The 23,437-nt window shown below is 42.0% G+C and overlaps 1 protein-coding gene across 4 annotated transcripts in view; it reads left to right on the plus strand.

The window, feature by feature from the left end:
* The window catches only part of sfswap (splicing factor SWAP), a 143,763-nt gene extending 127,266 nt beyond the window's left edge, over positions 1-16,497 (plus strand). For all 4 annotated transcript variants that reach the window (XM_030065268.1, XM_030065269.1, XM_030065266.1 and 1 more), the window contains 2 exons: positions 2,644-2,716; positions 15,610-16,497. In XM_030065268.1, coding sequence (XP_029921128.1) covers positions 2,644-2,716; positions 15,610-15,675 — 139 coding nt within the window. In that variant the 3' untranslated portion in view covers positions 15,676-16,497. The remainder of the gene's footprint in view (positions 1-2,643; positions 2,717-15,609) is intronic.
* The last annotated feature ends 6,940 nt before the right edge of the window (positions 16,498-23,437 follow it).

Below are 23,437 nucleotides of genomic sequence, written 5' to 3' on the forward strand. Positions count from 1 at the left end.
GCACATAAGATCTGTCAGCTCCATCGGCTCATTAAATTCCCCCTCTAAAACCTTCCTCATTAATACATCCATTATTACATTACATTATTATCCATGCATTAATACATTTGTCTTTGGGTTTTGTGGGTTTAGGCGTGAATCACTACCTACAAAGGATGAACCGTACCAAGATATTCAAATAAATGCACCAGAGGCCTGAATCGTGTTCATGCAACTTGGCTTTCTGGGCGAGTTGCACTTAAGTGAAAAGTTGCATGAAACTCAGCTGCATCAAGTTGAAACTGTCTGAACTGAACTTTTATTCTTGTTTTTTTCTTATTTCTTTTTTTTATTATTTTGAACATGAACAAATAAATAAACATAGAACAAAATAAAGACATGAACAAAAAGTAAACAGAAAAAGGAAACAACAACCAAATAGACAAATAAATTTGTCATTTGCATTTTCAAAAGGGAGTGGGAGGAAGTCCAAACTTGTCTAGTCCCACCCCTTCACCTTACACTATTAATCAATAACTAGCCCCGCCTCCAAATAATAATAATGATAATGATAATAATAATAATCACAACATACCGTATTTCCCCAATTAATCGCCCGGCCACAAATAGCCGCCGGGTTCTTATAAACGCCTGGGGTCTGCACCCATTTTGCGTATTAAACGCCCACCCGAATAACCGCCGGGGCGATTATTTGCATCATAATGAGGTAACCCAAATTAAGGCTATTCACCTTATTTTTGCAGAAGTAAACAGTTAGTCGCACAATAACTGTGCGGCACTTCCGTTTTCTGTCAAAATAAGAGCGCTAGCTAACGTTAGAAAAAAAGAGTGTACCGTAATCTTAAATTGCCCGACTGTAAATATGTTGGACAGTAACTGTCATCACAGTAATGGCCTGGTGCAGGTCTGTGCAAAAATAAATAAAGGCCTGCAGCGAATAGCTGCCTGGTTCTTTTAAACGCCTGGGGTCCAAGTCGATTTTGCGTATTAAACGTCCGGGCGATTAATTGGGGAAATACGGTAAACAAACCAAACCAAAAACTAATAATATAATAGAAATAATAATACTCAAGAGCAGAAAGAAAAAAAAAATACATAAAAAAACAGGAAAAAAACAAAAAACAATTAAGAGGCTATGTCAACTGTCAGCGCTATTTATACAGTTTCATCCTTATACCTTTCAAAAATCATATACATATATATATATATATATATATATATATATATACTTTTTTTTTTTTTAACTGCTCTATGTTTGGACATTGCTTCAGTTCATCATGCAGACTGTTCCAAATTTTTACCCCATAAACAGACACACACAAGCTTTTCCTGGTAGTTCTCACTTGTACGTTCTTAAAATAAAACAGCATAGTTCGTGCCACAGCCAATCAGAGCACGTCACTCCACGGTTTGGATCCATCCCTGCACTCTGTAGTATTTAATAGTGACAGCAGAGAGAGAGAGAGAGAGGAAAAGCAGGAGAAAGTGAGGAGTTGACAAGCAGCAGAGACGTACGCCGGGACTTGGACACGGGTCTCCAGATTTAGTGCTTTGTCTTGTAAGGTGGCCTGCACTCCGCTAAGCGCTGCAGGATGGACAAAAGAGGAAGAGCGACTCCGAAAATCTTGGCTCCAGTATATTCAGCCTGCACAACATCACCAACACATTATTACAACTTATGATTAAATACTTGAAGACACAATCCAGTGAGCGCTCTCCGTGGGCCTGGATTTACTGATTGACATCCTGAAAGTTATGCAAAACATTATTTCCACTGAATTCAGACCAAATAAATAGTCGAGTTTGTTTTTTGTTTTTTTGTTTTTCCACTTTTGATTACGGCATCTGTCATAAATCATCTGTTTCATTCCTTCAGCCTAATGCAGGGAGGGTTTTCCCCGTATAACAGTGCCCTTTAAATATCCCGTGATAAATGACGATATGCCAGCAAATCTCTGACCAGAGCCGTGAAGATGAATTTCAGGCTTCACGGAGAGATGTTGGAACTTTTCGGTGTTTTGTTTTTTCCGTCTTGCTGTCTACGCGGCTGCTTTTAATATTGTTGTTGTTGTTGATTTGGCTCCGGGTGGAAAAAATGGTCGTGCCATTGCTCTTTTCTTTCCCCCTCTCTTTCTCCTTTCAGTCCCTCTCCTCTGTTCTGCTGTTTGTCTTCTTCTCTGTCTGTCTGGCAGTGCACCATTCAGAAGCCACCATGAATTCTCTCTCTCTCTCTCTCTCTCTCTCTCTCTCTCTCTCTCTCTCTCACTTTGTCTCTCTCTCTCTCTCAGTTCAGTTCAATTCAGTTCACTTCAAAGTCACAAAAACAATTTTGCCAAAGCATCAAAGTACAGTTTGTTCAGATATTCAGACAGCGCACAATAACAGTGCATTAGAAACATCAGAACAACATTAAGATTAATATTTATTAATTCTATATATTTACAGTACATCCTATGCATGTATATATGTGTGTGAGTTTTTTTTTTTTTTTTTTTAATTTTGAGAGTTCATTAAAGCGCAAAATCTGAAATGATGGAGATGAGCTTGTCAAGGTTTTTTTTCTTGTTTCATTGAATGTTTCACATCTCTCTCTCTCTTTCTCTCTCTCTCTCTCTCTCTCTCTCTCTCTCTCTCTCCCTACAGGGGTGGTTCTCAGGAGAAAGATAAAGCGGTGTCCTCATCCATAGTTTCATCTGTTCAGTCCAAAATCACTCAGGTATTTTTTTTTTTTTTTTTTTTGCTTCTATGCTCAATGTGTCAGCCACTGACTCATTTCGCAGCCTTCCCACACACACAGCACTACTGAGCCTGTGCAGAAAGAAGAAACTGAGAAGGTGTAATGTTGTGAGCCAGTTTCACACCCTAAAATAAAAACTCACTCCTGTCCACGTGGGTTTTATTAAGTTTAGTTTGTTTGACCTGTGGAAGCCATGTTCCCTCTGTGTGTGTGTGTGTGTGTGTGTGTGTGTCCGGCACGAGTGTGACCCCGTGACCCGGACGAGCTGAAGGAGCCGTAATTGTTTCTCATCTGCAGTCTGTGGATGAGCTCGTCTGTGACCTTTCAGCGGTCAGGGTCCTGCCGCGGAAATATGTGTGGGTGTCGGCAGGGCTTTACATTAACTTTTTTTTGGGGGGGGGGGGGAGAATCACGTGCTTCTTATTGAAAAAAAAAAAACACACACACACACACACACACACAAAGAAATGGTACTTGTTTTGACCGGTCTGCTCATAATGTTCTCTTTGCTCATGTTGGACGCAAAACACAAAAGAATGAAAATAGTGTCGGCGCACCTTGGCTAGAATCAGTGTTTAATCTGTCCCAACAAACTGGTTCATTTACTCAAGTGTGCGCTCGCTCACTGGCTGTGGATAATACATCCATGTTAAGTTCAGAATTAATTAAATAGTTGACTCTCACCACCACTCACGTCATATCTGACCTCATCCTGAGCTCTGATTGAGCCGCAGAAAGGGATTTTTCCAGATGCCCATCCAGACAGACAGACAGACTGAGACCTCTGAGACGTTTTCTGTGTCTCACACACCTCCGATGATGATGGATGGACACCCTCAAGCTCTGTAGTACAGATTTCCGTCGCAGACAAGTAGTTCGACCCGGTCGTTTTGGAAGTACAGACCCCCTTCTCCTGTTTTATGTTGTGTATTCAGGCGCCAGTGAGCCCAGATAAGAAAAGGAGATATCAACAATCAGAACCAGATGCACCAGGGCTGGAGTCTGCAAGCTAAAGCCCAAGGAGAGCAGGTTTACTGAGGCTGGGCTGCAGCTGAAGTTCAGCTCGAGGATCTGACCTGGTGCTGGAGATGAAATGAGAAGAATAGCTAACTAAAGTTGGGGAGGGTATGGACTTGAGACTAAGACTGGGCACTGTGTAGTTTGTGTGGTGTGTTCACACAGCCCGGTTAGCTCAGTCGGTAGAGCACGAGACTCTTATGCCCCTTTTCCACCAAAAAGAGCCTGGTGCTAGTTCGGTGCTGGTGCTAGAGCCAGTGCTTATCTGGTTCCAACAAAGAACCGGTTTGCTTTTCCACCGGCCAAGAGCCAAGTGGAGCCAAGTCAGAGCCATGTCATGACGTCAGTGCAAAACGTGATCACGTGGGTGTGCGAGACGCTCGCTCGGAATCACATTAACCAACATGGACGACAAATGGACGACCTCATCGTAGCGATGCAAATACTGCTTTTGTCTTTACAAGCCTACATTGAGATCCAGAGGCAAAAAACGCAATTATTGCTGGCTACCCGTCGTATTTGTGGTCGGAACGAACGATGACTACGTTTAGCTATACCTTTATAGCGTTCGCTGTTCCCATTTGGGTCTGTAACCCCGCCCACCAATGACGTGGTGGGTCGCGTCATCGGTTCTTTCTTTGGCTCCTGTTTAGCCCCTGCTCAAAGTTGGTGCTTGCCTGGAACCAGTTTGGAACCAGTTTGGCCGGTGCTTGGGCGGTGGAAAAACAAAGAACCGGTGCTAAGTCAGGCACTGGCTCCGAACCAGCCCTGGAACCTCTCTGGTGGAAAAGGGGTATTAATCTCAGGGTCTTGGAGGCTCAGCTAGCCCCGCCCAGATGTAACAAAAGCACACAGCAGTTTACCAGGGTTTTACAGCTGTTGTGTTGTCGCCTAAAGAAGTCCTCCGAAAATTTAAATACTGGCAAGAACTACCTTTACTACTACCTTTAGCTTCTGATTCTGATTCTGATTCTGATTCTGAAGAAGACTTTTGAGAGGAGAGTGTTAAAACCACAGAAACTGAATGGGTAGAACCGGCGTGGGCCATTTGTTCACAGCAAATCAGAGTATTTCCAGGTGGTCCCTATTGCCATGGCAACAGCTTTAAACATTGAACTGATGACACGGCATCAGCAGAGGAGTTTGTTTACATCCGTGTTTTCACAAGAAAAAATGAAAATAACCTCGTGCGTCTTGATTTTGATTTAAAAAAAAACAAAAAAAAAACACGTCGAGTCTTGCTTGGTAGCTTCCGATAATTTTACACAACTTAAACAACACCGATGATTTTAATTAATTTTGTGCTTTAACTTTAACTTCCTTTTACATTTTGTCACAAAGCAAATTTCAATAACAAACAACGTCTTGTGCCGACACAATGACATCGGTAGTGAGATCGGTAGACAACACTAGAGCTGTTGCCATGGCAATGTGAACCACCTGGAAATACTCTGATTTGCTGTGAACCAAAGTCCCGTGAAGGCCCAAGTCGGCTGTGAGCAGGAAGCAGCATTTGTGACGGAGGAGACGAGAGAAGAGACGTTTAAGTGCAGACAGACAGACGGTGGGTCCAGAGGAGAACCTGAACAGCAGCTGGGCTTGAAACGACGAGGTTCCCGTCGTTCTTGAATGCAGTTCTGAGACTGACGTTCTCAGGTTTCACGTCCCGTTTGGCAAAACACAGATAAACACTGCCTGCACCCCCCCGAGCTGCTTTAAATGCATAACATCACTATCCTATCTTACCATTTACAGTGAGGTAATTCGGTGCGATTGCTGTTGTCGTCTATTCATCTGTTTAACTCCCGTTCTCCGCTGCTCTCCTCTGTTCCTCTGCCTCGTTGCTCTCTGCCGTTCTGTGCTTCTAATCTTAAATAAAACCAAAACTCGTCATCATAAAAATGTGATATCACCAGCTTAAAAAAGCTTCCTGTTGCCTGGCGGGTGCACCGTTGTTCCTGCTCCCTCTGACAAGACTCGGTTAAAAGCTAGACTGGGATTCAGCCTTACACGAACTGTGTAGTTTGTGTTTGCACGATAAACAGAACGTAGCACCAAGCAGAAATGCGGTCTCAGAGATTTCACTTTCAAATTTTGACCTCGAGGTTAAAATTTAGGTGGGAACACGGTGGAAGCTGAAGTCAAGGCAAAAGAGTGAAGCGCATATCAAGCACAGAAAAGCTGCATAGCTGATTTCTGATAGACCTTTTTTGGATAATATAAAGTTTGATTTTGGTTTGATTTGTCGTCCTTTATCGTTTTTGTGCTTAAGCAGGTTGCACTTCTTCAGCTACACTTGGCTTGATGCATTTTACTAGCAGGTGTCGTGGTGATACAGGTAAAGGGGGCTAGACGTTAGACTAGCAAAGAAGAAGTTTAAAGTTTAAAGAAGTTTGTCTCAGACTCCACCAGGCGGAGATCTGACCTACAAACGTAAAAATAGACCAGTCTTCTATTTAGATTTTTGATGCAAGGCGTGCGCTGCCCTTTTACACAGAAATAGGCGATAAAGTCTATATTTTTAAAAATTAAACTACCACAATACAGGAAGTGACTCTAGCTTTGATCGCCCCGCCAGCATGTGTTTTGCTAGCGCAGGTTCTCAGTCGCTCACTAACTTTATCCCTTGCATGGCCGCCTGGAGATGTTAATGTCGCACAAACTGAGCAAAAAGTTGAAGTTTCACAGTGCTTATTTTGCAGTTTAGATTACAACCCATTTATCCTCTTGCTTGGACAACAGTCAACCTCCCATTAAGGTTGGAATATGATTTTTTTTTCCAAGCAGTGCACAAATGAGCTTTTTCTTTTTTTCTTTTTTTCTTTTTTTATTTTAGATAAGGTATATATTTGACTTTGAGCCATTTTTCCTTCATTATGGCGGTGGATTGAAGTGGGTGACTAATGACAGATGGTCGAGAGCTGTGTGTTTAACCAGCGTACCAAATGTTCCCTCACTTTTTATTAGGCTGCCAACAGGGGTTAGAGCTCACAATAAAAGCGATAACCATAGAGCAGCCTGAATAAGTGGTAGAGACACACACATACACCCACACACACACACATACTACTCACACACAAGCTGTGACCTCACATGCCCTCCTCCAATCATTTCAGCCACTGGTGTACACTCTTCCTCCAATTTATGGCTGCTCCCATGCTTCTGTCAGGAATTTTTCTACGCAAAGCACATTGAATTTGCAAAGTGGGCAATGTGCTATCTAGTCCAGTCATTTTATGAAAAAAAAAACCTAGGACAAATTGCAAGAGAAGCAAACTCAACTGATTTTGTATCCTCAGTTTGTCCTGAGTGAGGGAAAAAAAAGTCCCAAGGAATGCCATTGGTGGAAAGTTTTGAAAATCACCTATTTATGACCATATAATACCAAAAAAAAAAACTGTTTTTAACACACAGGTGAATGGGGTTCAACATTTTACTTTCAGATATCACTATAAAAATTCACAAGTTGATTACACACACAAAGACAAGAAAAAAAGTCAATTACAAGTTCTTTGAATTATTCTGTTTACACATGCATATCACACATTATCTGATTTGATATGCGCTAATAAGGAATATAAGGAATAAATGCCAGAACAGATATTTAAACAGTGAATTAAAAGGTTACTATATATATAGTAACCATTTAATTCACTGTTATATAGTAACCTTTTAATTCACTGTTTAAATATCTGTTCTGGCATTTATTCCAGTTAGCGCATATCAAATCAGATAATGTGTGATATGCATGTGTAAACAGAATAATTCAAAGATCTTGTAATTGACTTTTTTCTTGTCTTGAGGATACAAAATCAGTTGAGTTTGCTTCTCTTGCAATTTGTCCTAGGTTGACCCCAGTTTTGGCCTAAAATTACTGGACTAATCCTGACTCGCAAAATGTTAAATGTTAAAGAAGTTAAAGTTAAATGTTAAAATATCTAGCATTCGGTGTTTAAAAAAATCGAAATAAGTTGAATTTGACGATTTGATGTTCACAGCACAATCCAGTTCTGTTATTATTATTAAGTTATTGCAGTCATTGATAGTAATTACCCGATTACCTGCATCAAGTAAAAATAAAGTATTAGAGCAGGTGGATTTTTCTCTGTCTGATCAAACAGACAAATGTGTTTTTTAATCTTTTTTTTTTTTTTTTTTTTTGCAGTGCTACTGTGTTTCTGCCATCTCTCTCTCTCTGCAGCCCGTTTGCCTCGGCTGCTCTCCGCTTTGACCTCCCTCGTTCTCCCCTCTGCCAGCTCTGACTCATTTGGCTTCAGACACAAGCTTTCAGGCTCCATGTCACGCTCCCCAAACAAATCTCACACCGCGGCTTAAAAGGTCATTTAAAATGTAGAGGGGTTCAGTCTCCGCCAAGTGAGTGATAATGAACACATTCCCCCGGCAGACGGTGTTTCCCCCGCTGAGATGATGAGATCAGATTTGTCATTTCAGCAAATGGTGGCGTTGGGAGGTGACAGCAGCCATGATTGGACTGTAGTTATATTTTTATTTTATTGTGTGTTTGTGTAGGTGTGTCTGTGTGTGTGTCCTTGTTTTGATTTTGAGCCTTTATATGTTGTTTTTGAGTCAGGCAGCAAAAAAAATGTAAATCACATATTGATTGATTGAGATCTTTATTTCGAACATAAACAGCATGAAATCAAACAAAATAATAATAATCAATACTAAATAAAGGTAAATAAGAAAACAAGGGTCCAAAAATAAAGAAAAATAAAATAAGATGCATCTATCATCATTAACATGCTCGAAAAGGAGTCGGAAGAAGTAAAAACTTATTTAATCCTCCCCTTTAATCTCTATTTCATTATAATCGGTCAGAAAATAATTTGTTCATCTGTAATTTCTGTACACAAAATGTATTAATGCACATACAGTGTGCACCCTGAAAGCATCCCACTGAAAATCAGGATATTCCTGGACTGGCCTGATGTAAAGTAATTCAAGTAACAGTAATTACAGTTGCTTGAGCACCTGCACACACGCATTCCAGGAGGAGGAAAAAAACCCGGAAAATATTCGTTATCAGCTGGACGGCCTTAGATAATCATCCGATACACAAAACAGGCCCACAACAATCATTACACAGAGAGCAAGTAAACCTCCAGAGGAGTCGCTGTGTTTTGCAGACAGTGAAAGATGCTAAATAATGTGTTGGAGGTGATTATATATTGAATGTGTGCCTGTTTCCATACCAAAAAAAAAAAAAAAAAAACCTGCAGTGAGTAATGCTCTCTGTGGTGCTGAATAAGCAAACTGCCAGGGGCCACACAGACTTATAGCCCGGTGTGGGGATCAATAGCGTTACATGAATCTGCACTACGCGGTCATGAAAGACCTACTGCAAATCATTCTGTAATAAAATATTTGTTTCTGCCTCGAGGCTCGAGGATGGTGACGTCCAACATCTACCATCCACAGATGATGCCTGTTGCCAGTCGTGCAGTGCACGTCGTGAATTGGCCCTTTTTCACCCGCTGCTCTGTTGTGTGTTGCTTTCTTAAGTTCTTAATTAGTTCTTAATTAGGTTAGTTTAGTTCTTTTTATCTTCTTATGTCTTTACAGTGGTCCCTCGTTTATCGCGGGAGTTACGTTCTAAAAAGACCCCGCAATAGGCGAAATCCGCGAAGTAGTCCGCTTTATTTTTTACAATTATTATAGATGTTTTAAGGCTGTAAAACCCCTCACTACACACTTTATACACTTTTCTCAGACAGGCATTAACATTTTCTCACTTTTCTCTCTTGTTTAAACACTCTCAAAGTTCAAACCTTCGTAGAAAAATAAGTCCAGTATTATAGAATGAACGCATTCTGTACTGTACAGGAGACACGGCACGGAGGAGATTGATTGACAATGGTCTACAGTCCCTTAGCCAATCAGGACGCAGAACACAAAGTGCTGTGAAAAAAAAAAAAAAAAAAAAGCATGCAAAATTGCACTAAAAAAAATCCGCAAAACTGCGAGGCCGCAAAAGGTGAACCACGTTATAGCGAGGGACAACTGTAATTCTTTTATTTCATTGGGTTTTACTGTTTTACTGTCTATTATTTATTGTTTTTTATTGTTTTATTGCTGTAAGTGTACAGCACTTTGAGCTGCAGTTATGTCATGAAAGGTGCTATATAAATAAAGTTTATTATTTTCATTATTTTTATTATTATTATTATTATTATTAAGACAGCCGTGAAAGACATGAACCTCCAACCACAGCTACAGCACACCTCCAGGATGTGTTTTCATTGATTTTACGTCATTGCTGAAGTCGTCTGTTGTGTTAAATAATGTCGCCACCTGTCTCCTGTTGTATGGAACGAGACAGCTAATCAGTACAATGCAGCGTTCCCCAACTAGTTAATATGGAACACGATGTGCATGTACTCTCACTGGTTAAGGAATGAAACTGAGAGGTACACAGTAATGAATAATCATCAAACCGGCGTCGTTATGAAATGTGACCTCGGGGCAAGTTTGATAAAAGAAACGGAAAAAAAGGATTCTGTTGTGGCAGGCCACCCCGGTGAGATCATGACCCACCACGCAGCATTTATTTATGTTTCTCCCCACCCAAGTATCATCAGATCTGTTGTAGCCTGTGTGCTGCTCTGTGTGGTTCGAGACAAAATAGCGACTTGCGGTGATGGACAGACGCAGAGGGCCTCATTTATCAAAGCTGCATTTAAAGGGCTGCAGATTAGAGCGCGAGGAGTCCTCGACGTGCGATTCATCAGCCACCGCGCCGCCGCAAAACAAGCACCGATCCGCTCGTGTGTTCATGAATCAGGCTACATGTGACACGCCCTAATTTATGTCACACACACACACCGGCGATGTGTTACTAGGTTGCAGTAAGCCTATCAGATGAGAATATTAACAGCCTCGGACTATAAGGTCGTGCAAGATATGAAAAATATGATCCAAACCTCGATCAAACAAAAAAAAGATGCATGCAAAGTCACGCGCATAATTACGTGGCTTCCTCACATCACATAGAATAATCACATGACCGAGGCTTTTCACACCATTAAGTATCAATATGACAGTTTCTCGGCATTAATGTGGGCTAATGAAGCTTCACAGTGACATGTTTATTTTGCAACGGTAGAAATTACGCATGAATGGTGTCATTTTCTCTCTCCCTCCCTCTCTCTCTCTCTCTCTCTCTCTCTCTGAAATCAGACCTCGAGTTGATTGCACTAACTGAGACAGTCCATGCTTTTTTTTTTTTTTTGCCAAATCAAGCCTTTTTCAGGCTTGTTGAAAGGTTATGCCGTCACATGGGTTCGATCTTACCGATAAGCCAAAGATTAAATTGGCGAGTACCGAACCTGGTGATGAAGTTAGCGCGCAACCGTTTTACGCTCAGATTTGATCTTACGCCACCATGATAAATGAGGCCCAAAACCTCCTATAGCAGTGGTGGTATAGTATTTCTCTAGTCATGCAGTCGAGTCACTGCTGCTGAAAATATGCATATTTTATTTAAGCCATGTGGCCTCCGATACGCTGGGTCACTGTATACGCTCATGTGGTGGAGCAGCGCAGCACACCGGCTCCCAAGGGCAAATGGTTATTGATTTCTGAGTGAGTGCATGTTCAGCTTTAGTTTTAGCATGAAAAGGGGATTCTGTCGGCCCTGCTGTGTTTCCTGTTGGCCGTGGCGGTCTGTCGAGACTGCACACAGCTCTGTGGGGAAACACAGAGTGTACATTTGATGGATAGCATTTAAAAAAAAAATGAGCATTTTATGATTATTTATTTATTTTTTATATGAGTAAAAGTTACAGCCCATGACCAACCAGCTGACCTAAATTGTATAAGTTTACTGATTACAAATACAGTCATGGAAATTTGTTATGTAGCCATGGAAAAGTCTTCTTCTAGAATTTAATTTGCAAAAATGTGTGGAAACCCTGTGCTGTAAGTTCATTATGTATTAGAGAGATTTGCAACAAATACGTAAACAGTAAAATTGTGTCCTTATAAACATAAAACGTATACAGATTAATACATGGGAATGAGGCTCAAATGTTTCTGCTGATGGTTCAGGTAGTATTTAGAAAAAGGGGAGAAAGCCTTTTCCTCACGCTGACAAATTATACCAATTTCTTCACAAAAATTCAGATGCCCAGAGTGCAGCTGCAGCAGAAAGTGGGAACTGGCTTTCATTGTAGACTTGCACTTGCACTGTACATTTGTGACATCAGTATTATATTTTTATACTTACCAGAAGGGTTAAGGATCTCCATATGCTGTTGTAGAGACTGTAGAATTTTCCTTGTTGAACTTTGGATGTCTTAAATGTTTGTAACGTGATGTTTTCCTGTGGTTTGTTACACCTGCACCGTGCGATAATCCAGAAACTACAGTATATTTTGTAGAGATTTTTTCAGAAGTGATAATATAAACCAACACCAATTCATGCAAACCAACTGTCACGGTTTTCAGCTCACCCCTGCTTTAGACTTGATGACAGCAATGACGATCACTTTTCTTAAAAATGTTCACTGACGCACAGTGGTAATCAGTCACCGTAAAATGACCGTCCCAGCCCTGTTACTAATTTAAAGTTTTACTTTTTCACATCCTGGATGATCTGCTCCCCTGTGAATAAATCATGTGAGGGGAAGTAAGAATCCCTGTGTGTTTGTCCAGAACAGCAGGGATGTGCAGACTACATGTGTACACAAAAAACAACTTAGAGAAATTTGAAATGGGGCACAGTAGCCAAAGGCACAGTCAGGAAACTTCATTATACCAGGACATGCAGATTAAACAAAAAACAGAGGTGAAATGAAAAACACCTCACACTAGCAATTTATTGATGCAAAACACGCGATCAACAACAAAAACGTTAGCTATTTCCGTTTTTCATGCAGTTCAAGCTCAGGGTGGAGATTTGTTTCATGACTAACTGTTAAACCATTTTCAGTTTATGGTTACATCAGTGTTGCTTATTAGATACAGCTAAGAAAGCTATTTTTATGCTTCGCTAATATCGATAGGTCATTTAAGTAGAGGTGGGAGAAAAAAATCAAGTTTAAGATGCATCGCGATGCAGACATGGGGCGAGCCGGCATCGATGCATTAATGACAATAATCGATGCTTATAAAATGATTAAAAAACATGGAACTGAAGTATATGAGCAGCGTCTAGCCGGGCAGTTACATCACGGAAAAAAAACGCGGAACCTAAGTGTCAGAGAGCAGCGTCCAGCCATGCAGTAAATAACAGTAAATTAATTATTTCACGTTCTTTTTAATCATAGTTCACTACAGATATACCTTGTTTTAGTTGTCGCACGGTAAAAAAAAAAAAAAAAAAAAAAAAAAGTCTGAAAAATGATGCAAAAAATGATTCAATGACAATCACAAAAATATGCATTGAGATGCGTCAAGATGCATCGATAATCGCGTTATAATCGCATCGTTGCCCTCATAATCGTAATCGAATCGAATCGTTAGGTGGCCAAAGATTCCCAGCTCTACATTTGAGTCTAAGGCTTTAGTATCGCCAAACAGCGACAGCAGTGATTATGCTTTTTGAACCTTCTCCACTTCCATCCATACCTGGGAAACGACGCGGCACCTAGCATCAAACACACGCTCCTGTGGACACGAACCAAAAAAGATCTCGGGCTTGGGTCGGGTTCGGGTTACTGTTCTCTCAGGCTCGGGTCGGGCTTGGACAAAAATATGCGGCCCGATCCACTTTCTATGAGGGACACTGTACAAACTGACCTTTTCAAGAGACAGGACCTATTTTAAAAAAAATCGATTGTCCAACTGGCAAATTTAGAGTGTGCACACAAGAACGTCACACCTGAACCAAATCAAACTGTGCATGAAGCAGAGCTGGTGGCGCGCAGCACGTCTTGGCCGGAGCCACTGAACGCACAGACAATAAATAAAGACACAAACCCCACCAGCGGCATCTCGACACGCCGCCGACGTGCGACCACCAGGGTTTTTTAGACGGCGCGGCGGCTCCCCTCTCCAGCCTGATTGATTTGATGTGACAGCTCCTCCCCTCTGTGATTACAGCTGTTAATTTGTCTCATCTGTCAGGAGGGCCTGAGGGTGTGTATTTGTCTAGCCATGCATGAATCACGAGCAGGATCCAAATTAACACCCCTTAAGTCACTAATGCGTGCCTTTGCCCTCTGATTGGTCGAATTAGTATCTGCACCTGAAGTGGCAAAGAGAGCAAAGTGAAAACCAAAGTTTGTTCGACAGTCCAAGTTGCACAGCTGACATCGCCGCCCTTGATTCTTTACAGAAAATGAGATTGGAGAGCATTTAAATATTCTCCAAGCCTTTATTTACCTCTGTCTCGCTCTTTTTTTCCCCGATTCATTTTATGTTATTTATTTATTTTTCACCCCTGCAGGGAATATTTACCAAGCATGCATGATTTTTTCATTTTTTTTCATTTTTTTTTCCCTGGGATGACCTGTCTCACATTAATCTACATACACACATTTATGCATCTATCTGTCTTTGACTCGGAGCCACTGAGCAGCTTTGCCAGAGCAATTTGGGGATTAGGTGCCTGTGGAGACAAGGCATTGGGGATTTAGATAAATACATTATATATATAAAGGAGATTTTCGGTGCTTCGAGTATCACTTTGTACTCAGAATACTTATTTTCTAAAGTGAATGCGGTGTAATAAGTGCGTTGTAAAGAGTCTCTAAACCTGTGTAATCGTCTCTTGTCGATGGCCGGCTTCAGCTCCGGCTAATTCAGCTTTGTTTTCTGCCTCCGTCTGCCACCTCGGTGTCGTTGCGGTCGTCGGGATTTTTTTTCACAGCAGTTCCTTATCAGAGCCAGACAGGGATCAATAAAGAGGTTCGAGTCAAACCAAAGCGGGGGAGAGTTGTTCCTCGGCGATAATTTTCCCATCAGTTTAGTCGTTTTTATTTTTTTGGACGGCCTGATGTAAATATTCCCTGATGGGCGTCTTTGTGCTCGAGTAAACCCGGGTGGCGAGCAGCAGGCATGTTCTAAACATCCAAATGATATTTTTTTATCTCCCACACCGACTGTGAACAAATGGAAACTTTACCCAACATGACCTGCTTTTCACTTGGACTTGGATATCTCAGTTAATGAGCTTTCTGGCAAAAGTAGATCCACACTGATTTTGGCATTAACGATCAGATTGAGGGATTTGTTTTTGCCACACTGGATAAAAGGAGGCATCTTTATGGCTCAGTTTACTATACAGAGTAGTTTTATAGCAACTCTTTGCACCATGTGGAATATACTCATGTCTGTTTCATAGCATATTTATGTATTCAACTTTCCCAGTGTCACTCTTTTCGGCGGACACCAGATCCCACTTCCCTGGAGGAGGATTGGTTCAGTGATGCTGTGGAAAATTTTAAGCCAAAATCTTTATTGGGGGATTTAATTTTAATAATGTGTTTCTGATACTGTAATAAGCGCCACAAGCTTCATCTGCCGCTGTGGGCATCGCTTTTCTAAAAGGTCCCGACGCTGTGATTGTTGGGTATGAATACCTGCATATTTCAATGGTGTCTCTGCCAAGACAAGGTGACATTTTTTTTTTGTTTTGTTTTGTTTTTTTAAATATCATGACCTTAGTTTTGTCTAGGTTGACCCAGTTTTCACAGCGCTTGTGTAACGTGTCCAAACTCTCTTGACGGCCTTGCTCGGTTTGTGATAAAAACAAGAGATCATCTGCATAAAAGAGGCGCTTGACTTTTTTTTTTTACCTTTTACATCGAGGCCAGAGCTTGTGGAGTTTTCAAATAATTCACATCATCAATACTCTCTTTCTCTCTCTCTCTCTCTGTCTCTCTCTCTCTCAGGATCTGATGGCCAGAGTGCGGGCCATGCTCGCCACCTCCAAGACCTTCCAGCCTCCCACTTCGTGAGGAGGGTGTGTTTTTCCACGAGCCATGCGGAGCCGGGGCAGAGCCGAGCTTTCCACCCTCTGTCCTGCTCGCCAAAAGACGACAACCTCAGCCCGTCAGCATGCGGCAGCCTCCCGTTTTGACTCTGGATTTGTTTTTCCCTCCCTGTGTTTGCCCCCCCACACCCCCCCACCCCCCCTCCCCATTCCTTTGCTTTCGGTCTGAGCCTCAGCAGATTTGTTATGGGTGCGTCACGTCCTCTGCGGCATTGTCAGTCTGAACTCAAGAAGACTTCAGCGACAGCACGGCATCTGTTTCTGTACCCGACAGAGAAAACAGCTCATCAGCCGAGTGGTCATGATGTCGTCTGTTTAATTTGACCGTTTGGTTGCCGTGCGGGGAGTGGAAATAAATCATGAGTTATCCTGTATTCTGTTTAGAAGCAAAGATTATAATTTTCTCCAAACTGATGACATGAGTCGTTTTTCTGCAGCATTGCCTAATTGTGAAGCTGCCAGGGGACTGTATTCTATCCTTCTATGAAGGATTGTGTTTTGTTCATTTATTTCCCTCCACCTCCATCCATCCCCCTCTGCTGTTGTTTTCTCTCTCATTCCTTCTCCCCATCTGTCTTTCTATACAGCACCTGGCCTGTTCACTTGAAAAGCTGTTTTTAGTTTTCATTCTGTCTTCTCAGCTCCAGTGCGTGGCCTTGTTTTTCTTTTTCTTTCTCCTATTTTCTTCTTCTTCTTTTTCTTTTTTTCTTTTTTTTTCGTTTGTAACAAATTTAATGCGGAGCTGCTTTCTGATGCAAACTGTCAATAAAGTTTCAGTCATGATTTATGAGCCGCCTTTGCGCTTCGTGGTTGGGATTTGAAAAGGCACGGGGATCGGTCTAACAATCTGTTTAATCTAATTAAATCCATGACTGTTTATCGGTCATGAGCACCTGCCACTATTGTCAGAGGGAAAATTGGATTGGACGGGGAAATGTTACTTTTGAGGCTCTGCTGAGACCCGTAATGTGGCAGAGTGTGTTTAGGATGAAATGCAAGTTAAATAGAAAACCATATGTGCTGTTGTCAAGTCAGGAAGCTGTGTGTATCGCACACAGCAGTGAGCAAATAATAAATGTATGACAGTAGCACACAAATTATGTTTAACTTGAACAGGATGAGGAGGATTTGTCGGTTGTGGTTTGTAAACACAACAGTCACATTTCTATATACTTCATATATATATTTATATATACTTTTTTTTTTAGCAAATTCTACTCATTCTACCTTTAAAGATAATTTTTTCGACTTAAATCCACTGCTCTGTTGAGGCTGGTGATGTGGCGTCACCAGCATTGTCCTTGAGTCGCACCTCCAATAAACACCTACTGAGGACTGTTCAAGACCGAAACTCCCATAATCACTCTGATACACACACTCTGTTCAGCACACACACACACACACAGGCCTTGGAGCTGTTGTTTGGTTTGTTCAGGAGGGCGGCGAGCTCTAATCTCTGAGGCCTCGGTGTCTCCTAAACTTGTCCAAATGAGGCACCGAGTCCATCAGACAAACTTACTCCGGTCTCGTTGTAGACACAACAGCCGGTGGCCGTTCTTTCCCTTATAACCTCCTGTGCTACTTGTAATTTTGTCGAGCCCGCACTTTAATTATTTCGCTACGTTTCTCCAGTCTGAGCGGCGGAGGAGAGGAGCTCCGAGCCGAAGAGAAAAAGGTCGAAGCGGGGTAATAATATTGGAAGCCAGCTAAGTCTTGTTTGCCAGGTCTCATTACCTGGGCGATGGTTCTGCGGGGCGAGTTGAAAGGCTCTTTATTGATTCCACACTAGACGGATAGAGGTTCATTTCAGAAAGCGTGTATGTTGATTGCTGGCTAATTTACAGTGGGCTAATTGCAACAATAAAGCAATAAAGGGGGTCTCCGGATAATTCAGAATTTGAAAGAGAAAATCAAAACCCGCTTTAAAATGGATGCTTATCTGAGGGTGAGATTGCACCCAGTTGAGCGACTAAAACCCTACATAATGAGGAAGTGTATGAGCTCACGAGTAAACCACACTTTCTGGCAATCCTTTCTCCCATCTGTGTGTGTCTTGCCTCGATACTGTATGACACATGGGTCGAGAATTCAGCAGTTTGTCTGGCAAATCCTGTGCGTCTGAAAGGAGACTTTTATTTCATTATTATTGCCTTTCATCTGTCTGTACAGCTGTGCTGGCTTTGATAAGCCGGAGGAGTGATGCCTTAAACGGCATTTTTCAATGGGTAATTGTCCACGCCACTGAGGAATAGATAAGTATGAGTCAAACGGAGTGGAGTGGGGAAGCTTTCGCTGAATGGATGAGCCCACGTCCCTTTTCCAGCGAGGCAAAAACACACACTGTATGTGGAGTTTGTGTAACTTGAAGCTCTTTAGTCAGTCTTCGGCTGTCAGACGCAGAGCGGGGCTGTGTAAGGTCACTGATACAGCACGCGGCTGTTTACCTTCGCCTCACACAATAAACCCTCCATTACCTCCGTCTTTTATCCATTTGACTTGTTCAACATCGTGGCTGGCGGATGATTCAGTGGTGATTATGCTGTTGTATCTGTCACTGTAACTCAGGGACAATGGCCTATTAGGCTGAAACAGGCAGCAAAAAAAAAAAAAAAAATTGCGCTAGTCCACACTGCACACTGAGTTAATTGCCAAATGGTGTCAAAGAGCCCCGTGGAGAGGAACCTGATTTTAATAAGGCTCTGCTTGAGGACAATAGAGCTTAGCTATATGCGCATCCATTGTCACACTGAAATGGGAGTATCGGTTTTTTTTGGGGTCTTTTTGTGTGATTCCTCGCGCGTATCTCCTTTAATTACAGCACACAGCAGCGAGGAGAGGAAAGAACCGGGTATATGACAAGCGACCGAGGTCAAGAGCAGGGCTCGGATTTACAGCGTGGTAAATACACTTATTAACCTGACACAGAGCCCCCTCCCACCCCAACCATCATGTGGCTCTTTGTAAAAGGAGCCTTCACGGCCCATCAAAAAATAAATAACTCATCTAAATAGCCAATTCTGTCTTGCCTGTTCATAACCCCATCATTGATGACTATAATAACCACAAGGCCCCAGCCACATATTAAATCACAATTTTATATGTAATCAAATGGAGTTCATCACATCTGCACTGATTGATTCCAGACGAAATCGCTGCCTGGCATTTGCAATTTCATTAACTCATACTGGCACGGAGAGAGAGAGGCTATGAGAGTGTGTGTGTGTGTGTGTGTGTGTGTGTGAGAAGTGGAGAGAGAGAGAAACATTGAAAGCAGAGCGAGGGCAGCGGGTGGCCCGGGTGCTGTTTTATAGTTCTGCTTTCGATGATGGTGATGACTTTTCATTTAAATATAAAAAAAACAAAAAAACAGCAGCAACAAAACATGGAAGTTGTCGGGGTGTTTTTGTTTTTATCCAAGAACCAGACACAAGAGCTTGATTTTGCATTATTTCTCTCTTGGATAAAAGACAAAAATACAACTTGATTATATGACTGACATGTTGGTGGGGCTAAAACACCCATCGCTCATCCATCATGCCTTGTTTTGTAGTCCCATAATGCAGAATAAGGGCTGACTGATGCTAAACTCCTGGCTAGTAACTACTCTCTGTCTCTCTCTCTTTTAAATTCTTGCATTATTCTTGACAAAATAAAATACATCCAAAACTTCTGTCTGTTGTGTATTTTTTCAACAGGGCTGTGTCAGTGGTAAGATCTGGTAAATGCTTTTCAAAAACCATGAAGCTACTGGGATTACAGTGAAATTAGTTCTGAGTAATCCACAGGTGGTGACCACAGCTGCTGACCCAGTTTTGGGTAAACTGCATTATTTAAAAGACAAAAAAAAAAAAAAATGAAAAGCACAAAAACTCTAATTATCCGAGTTCAATGGTCCAGTTGCACCATCAACGGTCAGTCGTCTAATATTTGCATCTTGTTGCATTTGCCACACAACAGTAGTCATACACGTTTTTCAGTGGGGACAGGACTACCAGTGAAGAAATCCCCCTAAAAATTTACACAACCAATAACAATGTCTAACCTCCCTTCACCGGCTAGATTTCTTGAAAAAAAATGTGACTATTATGATGATCATTTTTCATCTTCTATCAGAGAGGATTCAAGCAGGAATCTTCTATCAGCTGGCAGTTTATTACATTTGATACAACAGGTCACCCTATCTTCATCAAACCTCTTGGGCATTTGGTTGGCCTGGCATGATTCTGCCCTAAATTGGTTTAAATCAAATCAAGGTGCTTTACAATACAAGGAAAATACAAAAAATACAATGAAGACACAACCATGTATAAGGAATGATAAAATAAGAAATAAGGGACCAGTGAAGCACAGTAGAAGAGGGATTAAAGTGGATTAAAACACTAATAATAGAATTAAAAATTGCCTTTCAGTGTTTGGTGTGGTGCTATTTTATTTTTAAGTCCTACCTACAAGGTTAGAAGTTTCTGTGTTGGCCCTGATAATGCAGATCGTCCTGTAGATTGTATTGTGGGGTCCCGCAAGGCTCAGTGTTTGGTCCCTTTTTATTTTCTACAGTATTTACAATTTGACCCACCGTTGGCTCATCTTATTCACACCCACAACATCCGCTTCCATTTTTATGCTGATGATTCACAGCTATGTTTAATCTGTGGTCCAAATAACAGCTGTGGGGGAAATAAACTCACTCCTATTCAACATTCAGAATTGGGTGTCCCAAATTTTTTCCGCGGCTCAGAAATAACCAAACCGAGATCCTTATAATTGGACGTCAGAGGCTCCAAATCGCTTCAGCAACTCAGCACATTTTCCCCAGCGAATCAGTGCTCACGGCAGAAACCTTGGAGCTATTTTTGACAGCAAGCTCACCTTAGATAAACACATTAAATCAGCAGTGCAGTCATGCTTATTTCACCTCGGGCGGATTTACAAAATTAAATATTTTCTGTCCTCGCAGATTTGGCAGCAATCATTCATGCATTCATATTCTTGCATTTAGGCAACTGGAGTTCCCTCTACTGGGTCATGAATGAAAAAAAAAAAATCTCTTAATGCCCCTCAGTTGGTCCAAAATCCAAATCCAGAGTTCTCCATATGAGTTTTAGGATCAGTTTTAAAATTTTAATGATTACCCATAAGGCACAAATACGTCTGGCCCCTGGCTACATTTCAGTTTTTCTGTTTTCTGGCTGAAGACCAAAGACGACCATGTTTTTGCCGGTCCGGGTCCCGGGACTCTAGAACGACCGACCCGAGGCGAAAGTCTCATTTCAAAACTCACTGATCTGGATCAGCTTTTTCTTGGTTTTATGTTGTTTTATCGCATTTTTGCTTTGATTCATGTTACATTATTTTATTGTCTGTTTTCCTGTGCTTCCTGAGGATAATGTATTGATTTTATTTGAGTGTTTTATCCAATGCATCTCTATTCTCTATTCATAGTTTGTAATGCCAACTGCAGTGTATAGCCTTTGGAATATTAACTGATTCAGCCAGTTGGTTGCTTGTTGGTCAGCTGCAGTTCCTCACATTTCCAAGTGTATTTTTAGTTTATTATTCAGTACAATTGCCTATTTTCCCCCCGGTGTATTTAGCCTATTTAGCATTTTTTCCACAGAATTAATTTCGAAATGCTATCAATCGTGACAGCGATGAATCCACTGTATGGCTGGTGGATGTTTGTCTTGAAGAGAGAGACCCCCCCCCACACCCCCCCACACCCACCTGTGTAATCATGTTTCATGGATCGGATATTGGCTCTAATGTCCTTTGGGGGCTTTTAACTGGCTTTGACAGATGTGCGCTGACCACCAGCCAGAGGAGCTACATGGAGTGGAGGCTCAGGGTACCTTGGCCTCAGACACAGACAGAGCGCTCTAATTAAGACCTGTGGCACGAAGACAGAGAGGAGGCGAGCAGAAATCCCAGTCTCCCCAGTGGTAAACACAGTCTTGGATTAGACAGGTTAGACACTCTGATTGTGTGCTGGTGTGTTTCCTCTCTTGCCACAGGTCTTAATTAGACCGCTCTGTCTGTGTCTGGGGCCAAGGTGTCCTGACTCTCCACTCCATGTAGCTCCTGTAGTTGCTGGTTCAAAGCCCTTTCCACACACACACACACACACACACACACTGAAGAGAAGAGATGATGTGCCTCATGGTCTTTGGCACACAGAGCTGCTGTGATAACTGTGGTGTTAAGTGTTTTTCTACACCACTCATGGGCAAAGTAAGGCCCGGGGTCCCGATCCAGCCCGTGAGACACGTTAATCCAGCCCTCACACATAAATCATGATTTAAGGGAAAATGTTTGTATCCAAAAACAAATGATTTTGCTTATTTCACGGAGGTGCGGCTCTGATCTCGGTGTGGTAGCCTCTCCTGTGTGCGCCGTGTGGGCGGGGAGAAAACAGCTGAAAACAAAGCCGAGTTAAATGCTGCCTCACAAAATCACCAAAGAAAAGCAAACCATTTTCAGAGGTGATTTTTTTTTAAAGAGTGTTCAGGGCAGGCTGCAACTGAACAATATCATAAAAGCAGCCAAAACAAGTACAATCGCTTTGTTTTTGATTCTTTTACGTTGCATTGTTCATGAGGCAGGTGAGCGTTTCGCTTATTTTCTTAAAACAGAGATGATGAACATTTGCGCGCCAAACTGAGGATTTGTAGTTCAGAAATACTACTAGCCTTGAAACAACATAACATTACACAGTCGTGATGAGTTCTAAATATATGAAATATAAATAGTTAATCCACTCATTAAAAAAGGAATTGGAAAAGGAAACATATCATGGTATAACTGAAATGTGATTTGAAATAAAATTCACTGGTATAGAAACTTGATTCTTGACCTCACCTCGCCCCGTCCGCCCCTGCTGTAATTTGTGCAGACTTGCTGTGTAGTGTCCATAATTTGTAACCAGAAAAATGCCTCTTGCTGTTACTTTAACTAGTTTTGAGAAGCAACAGGTCTACAAAAGCACGGACTCTGAGACTCTGCATCGCCAAACATCACAGAGGAGCTGAAAATATTGCATTCATTTGTTCATCAGAGCTGTAAATTTGTGCATCCTTTGGCTTTTGTGAACCAGCTGCAGCGCTCTTTGAATTTTATTTTATTTTTTATTTTGTTAATGTTGAAAAGTTAGTCTTCGCAAGCGCATCGACATATTTTAAAATATTCCTGTGAACACCAAATGTAAATCGAGACTTTATTTTGACATCAAAGCTCTGTTTCGCACCACTCCCCCGCAGAGCGTGATTTAATGCCAGCTGTAAGTGCGAGCAGGAGAAGATCAAATGCGGCCCCCCTGCAGAGAGCCGTAAAGAAACAGATCCCACAGGTGGACGCTGGGGTGCTGGCGGCGGCGGTGGTGGGTTCAGAGACGCAGCAGGGCCAGCAGCAGCAGAGAGTGAGTGGGTGAGCTGAACAGTTTACATAGACAATCGGTGATGGCAGCCCGCGAGCTCAGCCGTCACATTAGCTGATGTGGAACCACCCGGGTTGTCTGCCTGCAGCGGCATCACACACTCCACTTCATCTGTAGCTCCTGCCTTTGGAGGATATTTCCAACAACGCTCAGCCGGTGCACGTCGTGCTTCCTCTCCGAGGTGCAGCCGGATGCCCTGTGACTCCTACATCGTTGATTCTCACACTACAACAGGTTGTTTGTTAAAGTGAGTGGCGTGCAGGCCGGTGGTAGAGCGCGTACTGGGGATGCACCCGAATCC

The sequence above is a fragment of the Myripristis murdjan genome, chromosome 12, assembly GCF_902150065.1.
Source record: "Myripristis murdjan chromosome 12, fMyrMur1.1, whole genome shotgun sequence".
In the NCBI taxonomy this organism is placed as follows: Eukaryota; Metazoa; Chordata; class Actinopteri; order Holocentriformes; family Holocentridae; genus Myripristis; species Myripristis murdjan.